Raw genomic sequence first — 22,082 nt, forward strand, 5'->3', positions numbered from 1 at the left:
TTTTGGCTTAAATGCCATTACGTTGAGGAATGACCACCCTCCCCACTTCCATTATGTTAAATGCCCTTTTATATGCTCTTGCCACATCCTATATTTTTCCATTATAGTAGTTTATCACAAATGGAGTAAGTTCTTCACTATATAATTATTAATTGATGCCTGTCTCCTCGGGTTGACTCTGAGCTCCATGCAGTCAGGAGCCATGAGTGCTTCATACCCTGCAGTGAACACGCATGGCATGCAGACATGTGCAGGTAAAGGCTAAGTGTTGAGTCGAAAAGGGCTGTAGTTTTAAGCTGAAATGATGGGTGGAAAGCACTCATAGATATGGGGAAGGTAGGATGGAAGGTGATATGAAAGTGGGAGGTGATGATACTTCCCCATGGAATTTTCTTATAAGTGGTTAGAAATTTGAGGTTGGAATGTTTCACTTGGCTTGGACAATAGTCTTTCAACTATTTTGAGATAATAGTTGAAACCAAGGACTGAGTTCAGTTTGCTGAGGGAGAGAATGTGGCAAGAGAAGAGCAGAAGGCCGGGGTTTAAATTTGGGAGATGGCTTCAATAATAATGAAAGGAGAAAACTGAGTCATGGGTGGAAATGTAAGGACCAGAGAGGTGAGAGGGAAACCGGGAAAATTCAGGAGAATTTTGGAGAACGTGGAGAGTGGGGATGACCAGCACTGGGGAAGGTCAACATTGTGAATGTGTTCATGATGATTATGAGCGGAACATGGGCATGAAGTCACTGTGGAATGGCTCCACGAAGTTGGAGGAGGGTGAGGGGGAGATAAGCCAAAAAAAAAAAAAAAAAAAAGTATCCACGATAAAAACAGTTATGTATGATCCCATTTATGTCAAACTGTATGTGTGTACGTGTGTAAGAAGTATGCATAAAAAATGTATCATAGGATATCAGTTGGGAGATTGGTGGTTATCTTATTGGGATGATTACAGGTGATTTCTTTTATACTTTGTAATTTTTTTAAACTTCAAATTGTTATGTGTTTCTTCAAATTTTAAAAATAAGCGTGGGTGATTTATAGAACCCAAACCAACAACAACACAGCTGCTTTTGTTGTGTGGAAAACAGCTTGTCAGAGAAGGGATTTGAAATTTTATCCTTTGCTGAGCTGGTGAGGAGAAAGACTTGACACTTTTCCGTTGACTTGTTAATACTGCAAAATGCAATGAGAACGTCAGAGAGAGGTGGGTTCTGACAGACAGCCTCCTGAGTTCGAGTCCATATGTTAGCACTCTCCTACCACACCCTCTTAATAGAAGCCCCAGAGACCCTCTCAGACTGAAGATGTCTTCTAGCTGCAGGAGAACGCTGAGTTTGCACATGAGACAGCCTGGAAGTCTGGGGAGCTAACACCCTTGGAATCAGCCCTCAATCAATGGTGGATGAGAGTTAGCGGGTAAATATCTGAGCTTTCTTGTCTATGCGTAGGACACATCCGAGCTTTATACATACAGGTCCCAGAGGGTCCAGCAGGCCCCGCTTCACCTCTCACATCACTGCACTTCATCTTGGCTTCTCTTCCTGTCTCATTTAAGACGCCTCTACCAGCACTTCTCTGTATCTCCCTCTCCCCCTAAATTCTTGTCTCACGGCCTGCTTCTGAGAGAAACCAACCTAAGACAGGGTCCTAGCACTATTTATCTACATCTTTCCATGACTGTGGACAAAATATTCGTTGCCTGCTTTCTTGTCCACAGAGCATCAGCCAGGCTCAGGAACCTCCCAGGAATGGAATCGGAAATAAACACCTAATGTTTATAGTGGTGAAAAGAAAATGGTAGATGTTGACAAAGAATCGCTTTCTCGTATATCCCTACCCTGCTGCTGAGTGAGGAACTTGTCACAAAATGACCCATAGCCCTGACTCCTAGCCCTGCTTCACAAATGTGAAGTAGGGCCAGGCGACAGGGCTGTGAGTGGCAAATGCCCTCATGAAGTTCTGTCTTGGGCAACAGATCTTACCCACCCACTTCCCTCATCTGCAAGTCATCTTTCTGTTTCCTGGGCCAAATTTTAAAGGGCTTAAGCAGCTTTCTGATTTTACTCCTAAAATGTAGTGCACTACTCAGCGACTCATGGCTGTGCAGCTGTCATTGAGGGCTTGTGGTAGGTTTCATTCTTAATTGAAATACACACCCAATTGGCCACGTGGACCCTCCAGCTGAGAGCTAAGGGGTGGAACAGCAAACTGGGATATTGCTAGACTGAATGTTAGTGCCTCTGTTTGTGGAACAAAAGTGCATTGGGAGGCTGCCTTTGAAAACAGCTTTGTAGGCAGCAGGCAACCCTCGAAGACTTTCTCCCCACACAGTCCTGGGCCAGTTTCCTGGGATCAAGTGCCTGAGGCAAAGTGACTTGTTCACCTGAGGTCAGGGTTGGGAACTTGGAGATGGTGTTTACTGCAAGTTTCTTAGGAAGAGCCCATTCTCATCACTTGGGGGTCGTTCTTTGATTTTTTTTTTCCATTTCCTTCTTATTTTAGAAGGAACCCATCTATCAAAGTGTTTTAAATCACTGGAATGTTCACTTCTAACACAAAACTTAGTTTGTATTTAGAAACCATTTCTAAAACTTGAGTGGTGATTTGAGCTAAAATGAGTAGTGTGACATGGATATCAAGCATAGCCCATTGAGAATGTGGCCTTGGGGAAGCAAGAAAGAGGTACAGGACACGGGTTAAATTTCCAACTCTGTTCTTACTAGGTAGGTGACTTCGGGCAAGTCACTCTCATCTCTTAAATAGGGTAATAATACCTATCTCACAGAGCTGTCAAGGCTGAAAAGAAATAAAAAGCACGTTTAAATCACACAGCGCTATACAAGTGTGAATTATTTCTGTTAACTTCATTGTTTACCTCAGTTGGATTTGGATCTGTGTTTCGAGGAAGTGTAATTCTAGGAGATCATCCACTTCAGCTCTTTTTCTGTATAAAATAAATATATTGTATGTTTTTCTTTTGTTTTGTGTATGTCTATAAGTTTTCTGAAATTATTTTTGGAATACACTGGCATAGAGACCATGAATGAATGAGTTGAATGAATGAATGAGTTAGTCTATGGAGGTGTCAATCTAGCACTGCTAATAAACATTAAATGTGCTAAGCAAACAAGGTCAGAAGAAAGGTCTTAGCTTGTAGCCTTGCTTTAAAAATGGCACCATGGGGCTTCCCTGGTGGCGCAGTGGTTGAGAGTCCGCCTGCCGATGCAGGGGACACCGGTTCGTGCCCCGGTCCAGGAAGATCCCACATGCCGCGGAGCGGCTGGGTCCGTGAGCCATGGCCGCTGAGCCTGCGCGTCCGGAGCCTGTGCTCCGCAGTGGGAGAGGCCACAACAGTGAGAGGCCCACGTACCGCAAAAAAAAAAAAAAAAAAAAAAAAAAATGGCACCATGTTCTGTGAAATAACTGGACAGAAAAATGTAATTCTATTGTCTTTTTCACCAGTTCTGCCTTAAAATCATTAACTCCTTTCAAATGTATGAGCCAGAGTTTTAAAAAGAGGATTAATGAATATAAGAACTACTGTTATTAACATTCTTCAGAAGTGAGAGGCCCTAACCAAGTACAATGGTCTTTTGGTAAATCTGCTTCCTGTGAAAAAGAAAGAAAATCAAATCATCAGCATAATAGAAGAGTAAATCAGATGCACATTTCCCCTTCTTTTGTTTGCTTCTTTTTGCCATTTGTGCTGTCTGCACCTGCGGTCCTCACACCTGGGGAATGAATTTTGTAGACCTCAGGGTGAGAGATACCTTCACCGTTTTGATTGTTACCTGCTCCGAAGGGTAGTTTGGGAAAAATGAGGGACACACATTCTGGAGTGAGGTTCCCATGAGTGGACCAGGTTACAAAGGTTTGGTTTATATCTCACCCTCTGCAGTAGATTGAGGGGGTGCCTCAGGATGCAACTGGAAGCCAAACTCTTTTCTTGAGGGTGGAGAAACATACAGCTCTACTACCACCAATGACCTAATGCAGTGGTGTTTCGTAAGGTCACCAATGAGGTTTTCATTTAAAATCTGGGACTTGACTCCAAACGCCCAGATACTTAAATTCATTAGCCATTTCAAAGAGGCATGTTGTAAACAGGAAGTGCTCAAATGAAATCGGGCATGCAGTGCCCACCTCAGGACCCAGATCATGTGAGATTTGAATAGTTTTCTGTAGACTTTATAGAGAGTGGTGTATTGGGGATGAACTGAATAGGGACAAAAGGACAAAATTATTCAGAGAAATAGCCCTGAGGGAAAGTGGTGACAGGCAAAAAAAATCAGTGGAGGATTAGTTTTTTTAGGAAAAATACGCAACTAGCCTGTGAGTGTCACACAAGCATGTTTAATTTCAAACATCTGAACCGAGCGTGCATTTTCAAGCAATGGTGGGAATTGTGGATAGGTTGAATGGAAACAAAAAAGCTTAAAGTTGAATCTGGCTCATTAAAATAGTGCATATCAATATCTGAAATGAAAACTGACCATTCTCTTGGTTTGAACTTGCAGCTGCTGGCTAAGCACAAATGCTTGCCATGGGAGGAAGTGTTGCGGCTGGAGGAGGTGCAGGCCAAGCTGGGGGTCAGTCTGCAAGAAATGTTGTTGATCACAGAAGATACCCTTCACTCTGAACCCTATAGCCCCAAGGAGATCTGCAGGTGTCTGGGAATTAGCCTGCAGGAACTCAAGACCCAAATCCTGAGTCCAAACACTCAAGACGGTGAGTCTGCTGGAGAAAATAAGGGCATGGGTTGTTTCCCCACTCACAGATGGAAAGTTTCCAATGTCCCTATGGATTATACTGATTTTGAAGCATGCTTGAAGGAATTTGGAGAACATATGTGTTTCGGCAAACTTAATTATCTAGATTCTTGGCTTCATTAAATTCATTCATTCATTTATTAACAAACATTTCCTGGTCTGCTATATGCCAGATTTTCTGGCGAGGCAAAGGTGAATAATACATACTTCCTGCCCTCAAGAAGTTCGTAATTCACCATTGTAATTCTCCCTCTCTGGCCTATGGCAACCACAGAATTACAGTGGGTAGGGTAAATTCACTGGCAGCGTCATGCACTTTTCCAAATGTGAGCCCAACTCAGTTTAGGGGTCAAAAACCAAAGTGATGATCTAATAATATTTTAAATGTACGTTTATAGTTTATTTTGCTGTTAAAAATTTTTTTTTCTGTTGGGAAGCATCTTGTAGCACCTAGGATAAGTTATGTTACCTTCTTCGGTGAATTTCAACAACAAAGTATTTCTCACTAGAATTAAATCGGGATATTATACTAACAACCTCTCTGGTCTGAGTGTCCATGAGCAGCATATATGATCCTTGTCATGCAGTTGGTATACTTTGTTTCTAGTTCTGTGATTGCCTGTTTTGAAGATAATGGATAATAGGACATGTACTTCATAGCGTTATGGAACGAATCGTGTCCCGCTGCTCTCTGCTTACAAAATCAATTATGTGCTCACAAATGCTGGTAGAAAGGAAAGGTGCCTTTAATCAGAATGCCGGCAATCTGGGGAAATGGTGGACTCAGCATCCCTCAAAAACCATCTTCGGGCTTCCCTGGTGGCGCAGTGGTTGAGAGTCCGCCTGCCGATGCAGGGGACACGGGTTCGTGCCCCAGTCCGGGAAGATCCCACGTGCCGCGGAGCGGCTGGGCCCGTGAGCCATGGCCGCTGAGCCTGCGCTTCCGGAGCCTGTGATCCGCAACGGGGGGAGGCCACAGCAGTGAGAGGCCCGCGTACCGCAAAACAAACAAACAAACAAGCAAACAAACAAAAAACATCTCCGAAGATTTTGCTAGGCCATGAAATCTTTTAAAGGGAAACAGAAAAGTAATCCCAGTTAATCATTGAGATGGGGGTCAGAGTTGTTGCCATCCCTCACCGCGTGCAGGCTTGTGTGCAGGCTTGTTGACCCCTCCTGATCTTCCTCTAGATGTTATCTTGTTCACACAGTTTGATCAGGAGATTACTGAAGGGGAAGCTAGGGAAGAGATCTGGTCATCTGCTAATTACTTATTCTTCATTTCTACTTTGATCGATGGAAAGAACCAAGAAGTTAGGCAGGGTTTTGCGTCATTAAAAGATTTGAAAGGTGTGCTTGGGCCTGAGATGAGTAGAGCATGGGCCTGCCTGGTTTAAGAGTTAGTTACAATATAACTTTGCTAAAGTGACAAGAACAGGGGCTTCCTGCTGAGGGTGGTTTCCTGCAAAGAGCTGCTTACATATCCCCACTTATCAGAACATCATTCCATTTCTATGGGATTAGGGGTGAAGGTCTATCTTCTGTACCTTCTTCATTCTGACATAGGGTGCTGTATTCTCAGAGTGGAAGGTGTCATCATGGGTCTATAGCATCTCGTTGCTGACAATTTTAGTTGTCCGCTTACATATATAGGCAGAGCAAACCACAATTATTTTGATGCCCACAAAGATATATATTATTATGAGCAATAATGTTAATCCCGTTCTCTTGAGGCCAGTTCTTGGAATTGTGCTAGCGATAGACTCAGTACTGCTCAAGTTGGAGTAGCTTATGTCATGGCTACAGCTGGCCACCATGCAGTTAGCTGTTTTCTCTGGTGACAGTTGTAGTATCTGTGAAACAACTCAGGAATGTACATCAGACACTGAGTCTCTGACTCTATTGTCCTAGTCATTAACTTCTTGGTTTTGTAATGGGGGGGAGGAGGGTACTGCAGGGTTCTGCTCAGTTCCAATAGGATGTCAAAATATTGTGAAATATAAAGCAAATGGTTCTTTTTTTTTCAAATTAATGTTTTTTATTGGAGTATACTTGACTTACAATGTTGTGTTAGTTTCTGCCGTACAGCAAAGCGAATCAGCCATACATATACATATGTCCACTCTCTTCTAGACTCCATTCCCATATAGGTCATTAGAGCACTGAATAGAGTTCCCTGGGCTATACAGTAGCTTCTCATTAGTTATCTTTTATATGTAATAGTGTGTATATGTCAATTCAAATGGTTCTTTTGTAGGGTGGGGTTTATGTCACTGAAGGGAAGTGAAAAAAAAAAGAAATTTACAATTCAATAAGCTCCTCTTTTTCTCATCCTTTTTTTTTCATACCTACTTTTCTCATTATTATACTACTTACATAAAAAGATCTAGGTTAGAGCAGTGCTCATGACTGCTGTGGAACAACATTCTGGAACACCAAGAAGTCTTCACTGCTTAGGGTTGAAACTTGTGGCCCACTTAAGTGTGGAAGTTTTTTCTGTTTGCCTACTGTTTCCGGTAATATTGTATTTATACTGATAACATGAGAAACCTCAGATGGAGGCCAGGTAAGGGTTGGAGGTACAGGCTAGAACCTTGGAGTAGCTTCTCTTCTTAGAAGTAAAGGTTATCTATTTGTGAGACTTCATTGCTGGGGGCAGGGACATCTGGCTAAGATCCAACAGTCTCTTGAGGTGGAGTTCAGGGGTGGGAGCTTAGCACAAAGATCAGGGCCCCATGTCCATCCCATTGACTTCAGTTCTGAAACTGGTTTTTGAGTGCCTACAGTGGATTTGCCTGCCGAGTAAAGGCTTAAAGGCTGCAACTGCTGAGGGCTTTAGGATATGATAAGGGAAAAAGTTTTCCTTGAGGGCAGGGAGAAGGTTTTGGTTCCCAACATCATTAGATCCAATTTAATTTGATGAACATTTATTGAATTTCTAGATGAACAAACTGGCTTACAGTCCTAATCAGACTTACCACCTGTTTTTGTAGAATAGCCTCTTGCTGGAACACAGCCATATATGGGCTGTGGCTACTTTTGCACTGCAAAAGCAGAGTTGAGTAGTTGTGACAGAGTCTAAATAGCTCACAAAATCTAAAATATTTGCCATCTGTTCCTTGGCAGAGAAAGTTTGCTGACACCATTCCAGAAAGGCAATAGACCAAAGGATAGCCATACCACCTGGATTAAGATCTCCGGCTCCTTTACTTACTACACTTGGGACTAGATTTGCAAATTCTTAACCTTTCTGTTATCTTAGTTTTACCACGAAATAGGCATACTAGGAAGAGGTACTTAAAGAAGTAGTCAGTGTAATGTGCTAGAAACAATGCTTGGTAACGTAGGTGCTTTTAAATGTCAGCTACTTCTGTTATTTCTCTTCCCTCTCCTTCCCCTCCTCTAGGCCTTGAGGCTGAGCATTGGGAACACGGAGATAAACACAACAGGGTTTGATACTCAGGGAGTTTACGAAATAGTAGTGGAAACAGATAAAGAAAAAAACTGATCCAGCATAAAGTAATGAGTGCAGTGAGGGAGGTGTTCTTGGGTCTAGGGAGATCAGAAAAGAAAGAAGTCAGAGCCGGTTTTACTAAGGAGACAGCAACCAGACAAAAGTTGAATAAATAGAAATTTCCTAGGTAGACAGGCAGTCGGAAAGACTCCCGAGCAGACAAAACAGCAGGTATAGAGGCAGGGAGGAGTAAGAGAGGATGTCCAGAGACCTACAGATAGTTGAGTGTTCTTGAAAACAATGTACATAGTGGTGAGTGATATATCAGGTTGAGTTTGTAGATAGGCCCAGATCACCAACACCTTGTTAAATACTGTGTGTAAGTGTTTTAATGAAATGTTTATTGAGTGACGAAGTTGGGTAGGTCTTTGGATAGGGAGAGCTTCCAGGGGAATAGTCTTTATTTTTTGACTTAAGACATCATCCAGTTTCTTTAATTCAGCAAATATATGTGTTAACTTCACTGGGCTGGGTATTATGCTGGATGCTGGGATACAGATAAGCAGGACATGATCTCTACCTTATAGTGTCCTAGTGTCTAACTGGGGAGAGTGCCACAGAACAGTCACAGTAAAAAATACCCACTGTTAATAAGAGTATTTATCAGGAGTCCTGAGAGTATGGAGGAGAGAGTGCCTAAATACCTAGAGAATGTGCCTTGAATTTAAGCTGGATCTGAAAAGAAAGTTATGGCCTTCCCAGGCTGAGAGAGGTGACCAGCCATTCCAGGCAAAGAGTAGAGAGCCTGGAAGACAGAAACATGAGGTGTGGGGTATTTGAAAACATGTGTCAAGAGGCATTGTGTGCAGTATGAGTTGGATGCCAAAAATACTGGCTAAAGGGATGCCAGTTCTTCTCTCCATTGCAGAAATGCCTGAAATGGGGAATTGTTGGTAGATATCTCAATGAGTAGATTCTCAAGACTATAAAGGAGAGTTCAGTTGGAATTGATGATTGCCTGTGTCTAGAAAGGAAGGGAAGGAGGGAGGAGAGAAACGGAAGAAGGAAAGGAATAGAAGATAAGGAAGGCTGACGTATGGATGCTGGGAAAGTTAGGGAATGTAGTATGGGAAATGATTTTGGAGGCAAGATGATGAGTTTCTGGTGATATGGTAAGGCATCTAAATACAGATACAGAGCAAATAAAGACCCAAACTATATAATTAGATTTTGGAATTTTTGGTTAAGAGGCAAAGAAACCTTAATAGATATTGAGAATATTCACTGTGAAATGATCTTCTTAAAGCAGTCTTTTCACGGTGTTACTTTTTAGTTCAGAAACCTTTAGAGGCCCATCATTACCTCATTGCCTAAACTCTTTAATGTGGATATTAAATTTCTCCTCAATTTGGCCTTAACTCTGTTCTGTCCTGTCTCCTGTTTGAGCCCATACGTGCCCATTTGGACAGTGTTGTCCTGGCTTAACCATTCCACTCACTAATTGCCTCTTGGTCTTCCTTCTGGACCTTTAATCCTAAACATCACTGCCCTTTCCTCTTTTCTGAAACAGTTCCTACCTATCGTATAAACTCAGTATAATTCTTATCTGTATCCTTCTCTGTCTGAAGCCTGTTCTTTCTCTGTATCCCTGTTCCTTTTTCTCTGCATCTGCCTGTCTCCCCCACCCTCCACCCCTCTTTTGAATAAGCATTTCTGGGAATAAGTTAATTTCTCCAAAAACCTTGGAAAACACAAAGGATAATTTGCTAATCATAGGATATGCATTGCTATTTATGTATATATTTAAGTTTTGTCCCGCTAAAGAATAATGATTTCATTGTTTTTGTAAGAATGATGAATACTTAATCTTACCTCTTTATCTAAAATAACTTTCCTACTGGCCCACTTACATGACTTTCTATAATTTACTTAGGTTTATTGAGTGCAAACAAAACCTATGTTGATAGAATGAATCCATTTTGTAATTCTACCATCCTCAAAGGATTCCCCCTTTTGGTTTCATAATAAGTAAGTTTAAAAAAAACTATGAACATAAATCAGTCTGTGGGATTCTGGAGTCTCCTAGATTAATGTCACTTGATTTACTGTCTGAATCCAGCCATCTAACCTCAGCCAAATTTCCTGCTGAATTCTCTTGGCACACAGCTTTAACTTTAGAAGTCAAAATCCATTTATATCTTTGCCTTGTTCCTTCTGAGTTTGTGCTTTGGTTGGCCTAAGACCTTAACTGAATGCTTCTATTACCCCTTTAGAAAATATGATTCTTATTGAATGTGGCACTGTCCTTAGACTGTAGGAGTGGAGGCACAGATGACGTGTGCCCCCAGCAGGGGACTCTGGAGAGTGCCACCACCCCTTTATTCCAGATGCCTACACTTTAACATGCTTAGTTTTGACTTGGACTGATTTTCCCATCATGGAAATCCACGCCTTTCTCAAAGGGATATGAAATCCAATGTTCTCTTCCTGCCAAAATTCCTTTGTTTCTTTACCTGGATATGAGTGTGAGTTGGGAGATGCTGACCTTGAGTTGAGAGTACAAGGAGAGATGTTTACAGTCAAACTGTGGCTTGCAGCCTCTGCTAAACTAGCCAGCGTTCCAAAGGCCCATGTTATTTTCTTTTTCCAAATTTCCAATAATTAGATTTAGAAATCCTTAGAGACGGTTAAAGTTAAACACACATACACACACAAAGCAAAATTCTCAAATCCTTTAGACATTGTTTAGAATGGCTATAATCCATCACTAAGGACTGGTAGGGAAAAATTTAAGGATTACTGGTTAGGAAAAAATTTAAGGATTATTTGTCAGGCCTTGCTCACAGATAGGAATCATCTAAGAGTGTGGCATAATGTTTGGGTTTCTAGAAGCTCGGGGCCAGGCTGATTTGGGAAGGGTGTTTCCTAAGGTGTGACCCCAGAGGAAAAGGTGAAACTGTGGTCAGAGCCAGGAGAGATGGGCACACGTATCTACCATGGGAGCAAAGTCAAGGACACACACTGGAGGTTAAACAGAGGAGTCCATGAGGGAGTAAATGGAAACTGAGGTAGAGACTGGGTCAGGTGGTGTGGGTGCTGGTTTAAGAAAGGGAGAATTTACTGGGAGCATTCCTTTCGGGACTGCTCAGCCTGTGCTCCGGGTTGGGTGGCCCTGCTGCTCAGATGCACTCTGCTGGGATGGACACGAATCTCCTTGCTTGGATTACCAACTTTGCCTGTGACCATGTGCTGACAGAGTGCTGTCCAGTTGCTGACTAATTTGTTTGGATCCTGTGATTTCCAAAGTCACGAGCGATAATCATGGCTTTTGAGCAAGTATAAGGCACTGGCATAGACTGCTCTTTAGGAAGACATACAGAGTAAAAAAAAAAAAAACCCAAAAAACTTATTTATTTAGTTTATGGTTTATACATTACTCTTTACCTGCATTATCTGATTTGAATCTCATAATAACCCTGGGGCACATGGTTATCCTCATTTCACAGATGAGGAAACTGAGGTCATAGAGTTACATGTAGTTACAAAACTAGAGAGGTAGTAAGTGCTGGAGCCAGATCCCAAATCCCAGGCTTTTGATTTAATCCAACACTCTTGCTGCCAGCACTTTTTATCTCAGTGTATTAATCAGCTGGCTTTAGCAATCCTGTACTAAGTAAGGAAGGGAATATAAAGTTTTGATTTTTCTTGGCTATGGTTTTCTCTTGAAACTAAAGAGAAGTGATGAAGATAGGTTACCTTGTGGTTGAAGAGTTTCCTTTTGGCTATTTCCCATTCTGGTGCCTTTGCCTTAGAAGATGTAAAGCCGTGTGGCATCCAGTAGCTTGCTTCATCTAAGGAGCAAGCTCAACTTGGCCAGAATGTGCATGAGCTCTTCTGTTACAGAAGAGCCATGAGAAGTGCTGTGGAATTTTCTCGTTTGATAAAAGTGTAGTCCTCATGGATTATCTCAGTTAACTCTAAGAAGAGTAGTTTATTTTTTATCTAATGGAGAAGTATAAAGGTACTTGGAGTCGGTCAGTAGTTTCAATTTCCAGTTGTGTTCTCAATATCAAGGAAATTGATTTAAAAATAGCTCGTAAGATATCAGGTACTAAATTCTATGATTTCAACACATTCAGTTGTTGTTCTTATAAGAAGTTTGAAGAAAAGTTTTCTGTAAAGAGCCTAGAAGAAACTCCAAAGGACCTTTCTAGAGTTTACAGATATTGGTTGAGCAGAAATCCTTAAAATCTGTGTGATGGACTCCTAATAAGGCCAAATAAAAATGAGTCCTTTAGTTTTGTCTTTTGTTTTCATTTTTGCAAGGTAATAGATTCTTATGAAACAAAGTATAAAAGAATAAGTCAAATAACTATTTCTGTTATGTGCAAAAGATATGCTTTAGTTGTTTTGGAAGTCAAGTATGGGGAAAATTTGCTTTCACTTAGGTCTTTGTCCTTTCCTCCTCTGCCTAGTCTCTCCTTTTTGCGCCTCAGCTCCTGTTGACTTCTCAGCTGTCTGGCCACAGAGGGCAGGACCATGCCAGGAGTAAAGCTTCTTTAATTTCTAGGAAGAAATGGGCTGAACTGTTACCCCAAATTACTTGGGGATGAGACTTCCTTCCTGGGTTTTCCTCTTCCTCTTTCAGATGTGTGCATTACATACCCCTATTCACTGGTTCACCTTGCCTCTTCAGATATTTAAGGAACTGAAAATGCAGTGCAAACATACTCTATTAAATCTGATTTTAAAGACATGGCATCTTAAAAACCCAGCTTCTGTAGGAACAGCAGAACAGTACCAGTGTGTAGGAATCACGTACGCAGCTGTGATATGTGCTGTGTACTGGTTGGTGCCTGAGCCACTGATGGGTAGGCCAGGCTCAGAATCTCCCTCTTACCCACAGAGCCTTGTTTCTGGCTCCTGAGGCCATTTAGGAGCCACAAAAGCCAGAGAATTCTGGAATTTTCATTCACTTGTGTTGAGTTTTAAAAGAGCTAAAATGAAACAGATTCTGCAGGTACATTTTGAAGACAAGTTGACCCCTGCAGTAGTCTTAAATACACTTGGTCATCTTAGACTGAGGCGGGCCCAGAATGAACCTATGAGCTTGATCGCCTCTTCATACCTGTACCTTCAAACCCTTGAGTTCCCCAAGTTTCTTGAGTTAATGTGATTTGGGCAGGGCCAGCAGTAGATGTGGTAGAGAGTTAGACCAACGAGACTAAACATTTTCCTCTGTCAAACACTCTGATCATCTTTCCCAAAGAAGAACATTTTCCTCCCTCTAGGAAGGTCATCCTTGTGTATTGACCATCAGCTTCAAGGAGACCGTGCATGCTTCAGGAAAGGAGGAAGGGGATATCTACTCTCCTAATAACAGCAACCCCGTAGACTCTGGTGACCTACAGCTATGAAAGCAAGCTGGAAACAGCTCTTGTAGCATCACATGAAACTCGCATACAGTAGTTGACATAATGGCATTTCCCAGAAATAAATCCTGAAAGAGTCACAGCAGCTAAATGTGAGTCATGAGGCACCATCCTCCAGCAGCATCTGTATCCTTGAAAAAGGGTCCTTGTTTTGTGCATTTCTGTATTCCTGTGGTACCTAGCAAATGTTTGCTAAATGAATAAATGTGTTAAATTAATTTTCTTCTATTCATATGGAGAAGTAATGGGTAGGAGGCCAATTCAAGAAGGCACTCAAAGTCCAGCTAGAGAGTGGTTATATCTAGCCTTTAAGAAAATCTCTTCATGTACATTAATGATATTATTAACAATAACTAACATTGAACACTTAACTATGTGACAAGCACTATTCTAAGTACTTTTAAAACATTTGCTATACTTGTTTGTTAACATGGTCCTCATGTTCCTCACGTTCAGAGTACCTACATGAAATGGTTCTTTCCAAGGCTGTAAACTGTGTCATAAACACATTCGGGGCTTCCCTGGTGGCGCAGTGGTTGAGAGTCCGCCTACCGATGCAGGGGACACGGATTCGTGCCCCGGTCCGGGAAGATTCCCACATGCCGCGGAGCGGCTGGGCCCGTGAGCCATGGCCGCTGAGCCTGCACGTCCGGAGCCTGTGCTCCGCAGCGGGAGAGGCCACAGCAGTGAGAGGCCCGCGTACCACAAAAAAAAAACCCAACAAAACAAAACAAACAAAAAAAACACATCCAGACGCACACATTTCAGTACTGATGTATTCCCAGCTCCTTCTCCCCACTCTCCCCAACTCTCCTCATCTGCTCACACTGTTGAGATGTGATAGTCAAACTTCCTCTAGTGAATAAGGAATTTTTTGGTAGGTGTTGTTTTTGTTTGTTTGAAATTATGTTTAAAAGACAAAAGCAAATGCATTTGGCCATGACAATTCTAATTAGGTTTGTGTTCACTGACATAACTGTTAACACTGATGAATATTCCTTTTTTGTTCTGTAAACAGAGAGTGTTACCAAGGTTTTCCAGCCAAGAGAACATTCTGTCTTGCATCTCAGAGCTTTTCAAAGTGGTCTTTTAATTCACATATGGGCTTTTCCTTAAAACATTTCAAATCTGTGTAAGTGAAATATAGCACAGGTTACATAGATTTAATTTAGAGGAACCTAAAGAATAAGGACTAGCGTCGGATGGTTTTGATGCTATAGGAACATCCCATAAGGTAGGTTCCAATATTTTGCTACTTTACAGATGAGGAAACCAAGGCACAGAACAATTAATTAACTTGCCCAAGCTCACGCAGCTAAAAGTAGCAGAGTTGGGATTCAAACCCATGTAGTCTAACCCCGGAGACCTCCCCCTACAGTCTTAACCATTATGTGACCTGAGGCTGTCAGTCAGGGTTCTATCAGAGAAAGGGATTTGTTATATAGATTTGACCACATGCAATTGTGAAAGCTGTTTGAACAGTCTCCATAAGGCTATATCTTTGCATCTGGTGCTGAAGCCTGAAGCCAGTAGGAAAGATAGCCAGGAAGTGATGATGGATGTGAAGTGGGGGAGAGCAAGGACAAGCCAGAGCCCATGAAGGTGCACTGGAACCAGGGTCAGACTCTCACCACCTCCAGGTCTCCCACTTTGATTATACCGGTGTCCTGCAGCAGAAGCCAAGCATGTACCTGGTCCAAGAGTAGGAGAAGCTGAAGGAAGGGTCAGTGGGGCCTGGAGGTGCCATGGACCTGGCCGCTGCTCCATGCCAGCAGATGTGGGATACCAGTGAAAACCAGTTTACTTTCTCATATAAAAATATGGAGTTGACATTTCTTTCCAGACATCTGGGATGACAGATATTGTTCTTGACCAAATTCCAAATTATTTTCACTTAATAATTAGACCTACTGTGACATGTTTTGAAGTTGCACATCTCTCTCATACTGGCATTTTATCTGCACTTTTTCTGGTGAAAGCCTTCTTAGTCCTGGTGGTTTATCATTTTCTTCCCTGTCTTGTGGCGTTCACTCAGTCTCTTTTCAGGAAGCTGTCATTCTAGAATCTTAGGGCGTGGTCCAGGAAAATATCTCCTGCTGTTCGATATTAGTTATTTACTTCCTATCCTTTTTTATTTTTCAAAGTACCTAGCTTCAGGTGGAAGAAAGTTTCCTAATAAGAACTTCTAAATTAGAAACTGTATACCTTTTCCTACTCGTGTAAATATGTTCCCAATTTGTTTCCATTCAAGTCAGCAGAGGTGAGTTACTATCCATGTATCTAGTGATTTTTGCAGATTATTGCCAAATATCAATTGTAATGACAACAAAAATTATTATCCATTGTATCTGTATAGACATTCACAGTTTTTTAAATTGAAGTATAGTTGCTGTAAAATATTATATATTACAGGTATATAGCATAGTGATTCACAATTTTTAAAGGTTATACTCCATTTATAGTTATTATAAAATATTGGCTATATTTCTCATGTAGTACAATATACCCTTGTAGCTTATTTTATACCTGTTTGTAACTCTTACTCCCCTACCTCTATATTGCCCCTCCTCTTTTCCCTCTCCCCACTGGTAACCATTAGTTTGTTCTCTATATCTGTGACTCTGCTTTTTTTTGTTGTTGTTAAATCTACTAGTTTGTTGTATTTTTTAGATTCTACATATAAGTGATATCATACAGTATTTGTCTTTCTCTGTCTGATTTATTTCGCTTAGTATAATGCCCTCCAAGTCCATCCATGTTGCTGCACATGGCAAAATCTCATTCTTTTTTATGGTTGAGTAGTATTCCATTTTGTGTGTGTGTGTGTGTGTGTGTGTGTTTGTGTATTCTCACATCAGCTTTATCCATTCATCTGTTGATGGACACTTGGGTTGCTTCCATATCTTGACAATTGTAAATAATGCTGCTATGAATATTGGGGTGCTTGTATCTTTTTGCATTAGTGTTTTTGGGTTTTTTTGGCTGTCTACCCAGGAGAGGAATTACTGGATCATATGGTAGTTCCACTTTTAGTTTTTTGAGGAGTCTCCCTACTGTTTTCCATAGTGACTGCACCAATTTACATTCCCACCAACAGTGCACAAAGGTTCCCTTTTCTCCACATCCTCACCAACATTTGTTATTTGTGTTCTTTTTAATGATAGCCATTCTGACAGGTGTGAGGTGATATCTCATTGTGGTTTTGATTTGCGTTTCCCTGATGGTTAGCGATGTTGAACATCTTTTCATGTGCCTGTTGGCCATCTGCACTTCCTCTCTGGAAAAATTAGACATTCATAGTTTTAACCGCATGAAACATCAATTGATCATCAGTCATGCTGTAAGTTCCAGATGAAAACATGACAGGGCACCACTCTATGTTAAGGGCAGAGACATTGCATAGTTTTTTAAAAAAAAGTTTGAGGAAGATGATTCCTCTTATTGTCTTTAGGAGGGAATGGGGTAGGAGAGACCACAAGAATGAGCATCCCCTCAGTCCATTAGACCTCTCTAATGTTAGAAAGCCTTTCTTCTGTCAAGGACCACTGATGCAACGTTAAAAAAAAACAGAGACCACCTGCATAGGAAAGCAATATGTTTATTCTTTAATGGGAAACTATAACCTGTTCCAAGAACAAGGGATGTAAAATTCTACTCAATGAACACAAGAAATAACAAGATATATGCTTCACTTCTGTATTTTAGACTTATGGGGGAAGGGGACAGAGAGATGAAGATCAAAAGGGAAAGAGTCATATGGATAAAAATAAAGCAAAATTGAATCTGATAAAGGGGAAAGACTGACGTGTACACACGGCTTGTTTATGAAGAAGCACATAAACACAAACACAGAGAAACCACAAACAAACTCATGCCTGTGCGCATTCACTTCTCACCCTGGTCCCCAGAGAGCTGCATAAACACATTTGCAATCATAGGCTTCTGTGAAATAGCAGCATCCTTATTTATCTCTTCCGGATATCACCGGTTATGTTTGCAGGCACCTTGAGAATAGGGACATCTCATTAGATGTTTGTGAAATTGAAACATTTTTATCTTCCCTAATACTACACTGCATTTTGGAAAGTCTAGGTGTAGTGTAGGTGTATTATCTTCAGTACTTGCCATGAGGAAATTAAGAAGAGGGCCACATTTCAAACGAGTCAGAGCTCCCTCACTCCCAGTCTCCCCTCATCCAGTGCCCATGTCACCTTCCTGGTCTGCTCCGGTGCAAGCTGCTCAACAGCAAACTCTGGGCAACATCCTGTGTCGTCTTGTTGGGTCTTTTTCATGGCACATAACACAGCTTATCACTTGCTTAAACTGCTGTTGTACTTCGGTAAACAACTACTTTTTGACCATATTGTCAAATAAGTGAATACTATAAGAAACCAGAAGCAAATTTTTATTCCCCTGCTCAACAAATACTCGGTTGAGGGCAACTATTCAAGCACCGTGCTACAGACGACGCATTAGCAATCAGGAAGGGCAGATAGTCCTTGCTCTCATTTATTTATCATTTTGTGGGAAGACAACAATAAAGTTATCATTAAAGTGTTCTGATGGAAACATACTACTTATTTCTCAGATACACTGATTTCTCCTTTGCTTCTTCTTCATCTTCTTTGTCTCTTACATTTCCCGCCCCCCCGTAATTCAGTTCATAGGAGAAAACAAAGACAAGAACTCTTTCCCTTTTATATTAAAATACCAGGACAGGCCAGCTCTAGGCAAGTGTGACCATTGTTTTCCATAGCCCTTCATTCAGCTCTGACCAAGATTCCTTCCCAACTCCCTGAGCTCCTTTTCAGATGACTTGAGATTTTCTGCTCCTCTCACGTTTTTCAAAAGCAAAGTTTTAGGGCAGTTCTGGAAAGTTAATTGGAAAGTATAGTTTCCTCAAGAAAGAGAGGGGAACATAAAAATGCAGCTCATCGAGCAAGCAACCTCAGGTTCTTCCTTTGCTGATGGGGTGGGAGGTGACATTTATTGAGAACCTGCTCTATTCAAGACACTCTATTAGGCTGGGCTATAAAGATGATCTTTGCCCTCATAAAGTAGTGTGTGATAATTATACTTAGAAGGGAACACACAGTAATCAGTTACTGGAATGTTCTGGGAGAGCCTCATGGAGGAGGGGCATTCGTGCTGACACTGAGATTCGGGGATTACAGAACTAGTCTGGGTACAGTACCAATGCGGAGCCTCCCCTGTTGGACAGGCAGTGATGGAGTGTGGTATTGCAAGCAGGAAGTGACACAAACACACCGTAAGAGGTAGGAAAGGATTGGGCACATTCAGAAGACTCGGTGTGTCCTGGATTGGAATGTGTGTGCCCTCATTTATTGGAGAATGAAAAAATAATCAGCATTTGATGCAATGAAATATTGGGGAACACCCCAACAAAACGGTGATTTGGGAAGTTTATTATGGCAGCTGTATACATGTTGTTAGGAGGTGAGAGGGAGACCCGTGAGAAGGTAGAATATTTGTTCAGACCTGGGATGATAAGAATCTGAACTAGGAAGGTAGAGTATAGAATGAAAAGGAAGGGAGCGATGGACTCTGTCTCGTCATTTGAGTGGCCCAGGGGTTAACAGGAGCTTACTATATTGCCAGAGAGTAGAATGCAGGTGACAGTGACCACAGCAGAGTGAAGCAAAGGTTTCAAGATAGAGGAGTAGAATTTATTATGACACAGACAGTGCTGGCTCTTGCTGCTCCTGGAACTCTGAGAAAGTGAAGCTATAAACGTGCGGGCGCTGTTACTGTGTACAGACAAGATGGCATTATGCTGTGGATTTGAAAATATTCACAAGTGCCTCTTGGAATGTAGTTTTCCGTGGATTAATGCGGTTTGTGTTGAAAGTGCATATATATTTTTTTCATCAGTGGTTTTGCTTTTTAAAAGCAGGTAGTTAAAGCTTTTTTCCCCCTTAAATGTAAAATGCTAATTTAATTTAGTCTTTGCAGCATGGGAATGGGACATTAATGTGGCTGAAAACAGCAGTTTATTTTTTGTGGGTTTGACCATTTCAGAAACTTCACATTTATGAAAAATATTATTACTAGGAAAATAAATTTGAAACCACAGTCCAACTTCCATGAGGATTGTATAGTGGTTTTCCATTCTACTGCTTAAGTACTCCAAAGATTCTATGCCTCAGAGCTGGGACTTACCACTGTGCTGCATAGGAAAACAGAGGGCTCTGGAGTGGATTCTGAAGTGGTCTCCACCACCCACCTCTGGATGGCCGTCCTTGGAAACCAGCTCTTGGTGTAGCCCAGTGGAGCTTTGTGTTTGGAGAGAAATTGGCCAGTAGCGTGCAGCTCCATGACTGGGCAAAGATGGCTAAAACCACAACTGCTTTTAGCCCCCCACCCAAACAGTGGGAAAGTATTTTGTTTTGATTCATTATCCTGAGATGAAGTCTCTATCCAAGTTAAGTCTGATTTCCTAAATATTTATCACTTTTTAGCTCGAAAACCAGTGCTCTGCGTTCTTCCATCGCCACACAATCTTTACGCAGTTTGGCTCTGCGAGGCTACGTGAAGAAACTCACTGTATTGAGAATGAGGGAGATGATGGTCCAGCTCTGCTTTGCACTCCTCAGACCAACTGGGGTAACCACTTTTAAGAAGGGCATACACAGACTAACGTGTGTTCAGAGAAATAATCAGTGAAGGAGAGTTGAAATCCAATCATGTGAGAGAAACTGGAGGGCTGGTCTGGAGAAAAAACTTAAATGCTAACAGAGCTGTGATATTTCGCTCCTGCTTGGGCAGATGCCATAGTTTAACTACTTGGCATCCAGGCCCCTTTCCTGGGGAAATCTGCTGCTGTATGCACACTGGTGAGAGGTCTTGCCTCCTGTGGTGGAAACTGAGGGGTCAGATTTGCCTCTCACAGGTCACTTGTCACCTGAGTGTGAGCAAGGGTCCTCAGTTCGTCCTGTGTCCTGGCACATGCTTAGGTCTTGGGCTTTGAGTCTAATAGCCACAGGGTTCATTGACAAAGTATCTAGAGTCCAATGTCATATCCAGACTTGCGGAGAGCCTTCGGCAATGGTCCCCACTGCCTGTTTCCCCTGGCGTCTGACCCATCCCCACGTGGGTTCTCAAGTTCTAATAGAGATTAGGAATCTGTAATCTTAATAGATTTTGTGAGCTCCCTAATAACTTTAAAATTAATTCCTTTTGATTAAGTTAGTTCATGTAGGTTTCTGTTGTTTACAAACAATAATCCTGACTATATAGTTGCTAAAGACCCAGTAATGTTTTCTTGTTTCCAGCTGGAATTCTTAACCTGAATCAAAGGATTGTGTTATGGAATCTGTATGTTGTACTATGTGTAGAATTTCAGATATTTATGCACTCAGATGGGGGAGAAGGTCCATAGCTTTTATTTGATTTTCAAAAGGCTCTATAACCCTGAAAAGGCCAAGAACCACTTATGTACAGGATACAATGTAAACACCTAACTTAGCATAATATAAAGCCCTTGTGATCTGACCTCTGCCTACTGCTTCCATTTTTCTCTTTCACTGTGTTTCTTGTTGCTTCTGGTCTTCATCCTCTTTCTATGCTCCAATCAGATCCAAGTACTATGGATTCTCTAAAAGCACTTCTCCCGCTGCGGAGCACAGGCTCCGGACGCGCAGGCTCAGCGGCCATGGCTCACGGGCCCAGCCGCTCCCCCGCACGTGGGATCCTCCAGGACCGGGGCACGAACCCGTGTCCCCTGCATCGGCAGGCGGACTCCCAACCACCGCACCACCAGGGAAGCCCACTTCATGGTTTTTAATCTCCATGTCTTTGTTCATGAAGTTCCTTCTGTCTTAAATTCCCATTCTTTTTCTTTGCTTCTCACCCTAGCTTTTAGTTGGTTTGCTGGACACCTACTCATCTTTTAGACTTGGCTGGTTTCACCTTTTCACGGGAGGACTGTGAAGGTCATGATCACTATTCCGCATCCCCTCGGCTCACCTGCTTTCAGCGTTGCCAGCAGCCCCTGTCAAGCTAGCAGCTGGCACGAGTGTCTCTTTGCTGTCCTGGGCATTCTCCAAAGTCACTGAAGGTAGCCGTGCTGTCCAGGCACATCTTTGTGGAGAAGTTAACCTCTCTGGGGACAACATGGGAGTGTCCGTGGATAAATGCCCCAGCCTTCCCATCCACAGGTGGGCCAATTCTGGGACACATACTACATGGTTCTTTGGAGAGGCCCCCAAGCTATTAGGCCGTGGTTGTTCACAGTGGTGACCTGCATATTAAGCACCTTTTATTTGCTTTTCTTCTTTCCTGTCTCACTTGCCTTATTCTTGTCCTCCTGCTTCCTGGATTTCTACTACCTGCACCCAAGTTTTTTGTCTCAGCTTCTGCTTCCAGATCAGGACACCCTCTTGACTTTGTGCCTCTACTTTAG

General features: G+C 42.0%; 1 protein-coding gene across 16 annotated transcripts in view; it reads left to right on the plus strand.

Moving 5' to 3' along the window:
• Nucleotides 1–22,082, plus strand: part of GALK2 (galactokinase 2) — a 136,688-nt gene that overhangs the window by 87,505 nt on the left and 27,101 nt on the right. For all 16 annotated transcript variants that reach the window (XM_027096614.1, XM_027096616.1, XM_027096610.1 and 13 more), the window contains one exon: nt 4,523–4,733. In XM_027096614.1, coding sequence (XP_026952415.1) covers nt 4,523–4,733 — 211 coding nt within the window. The remainder of the gene's footprint in view (nt 1–4,522; nt 4,734–22,082) is intronic.

Source organism: Aethalodelphis obliquidens, unplaced genomic scaffold (genome assembly GCF_003676395.1).
Source record: "Aethalodelphis obliquidens isolate GAN/ISIS:26980383/991018 unplaced genomic scaffold, ASM367639v1 scaffold105, whole genome shotgun sequence".
Lineage (NCBI taxonomy): Eukaryota > Metazoa > Chordata > Mammalia > Artiodactyla > Delphinidae > Aethalodelphis > Aethalodelphis obliquidens.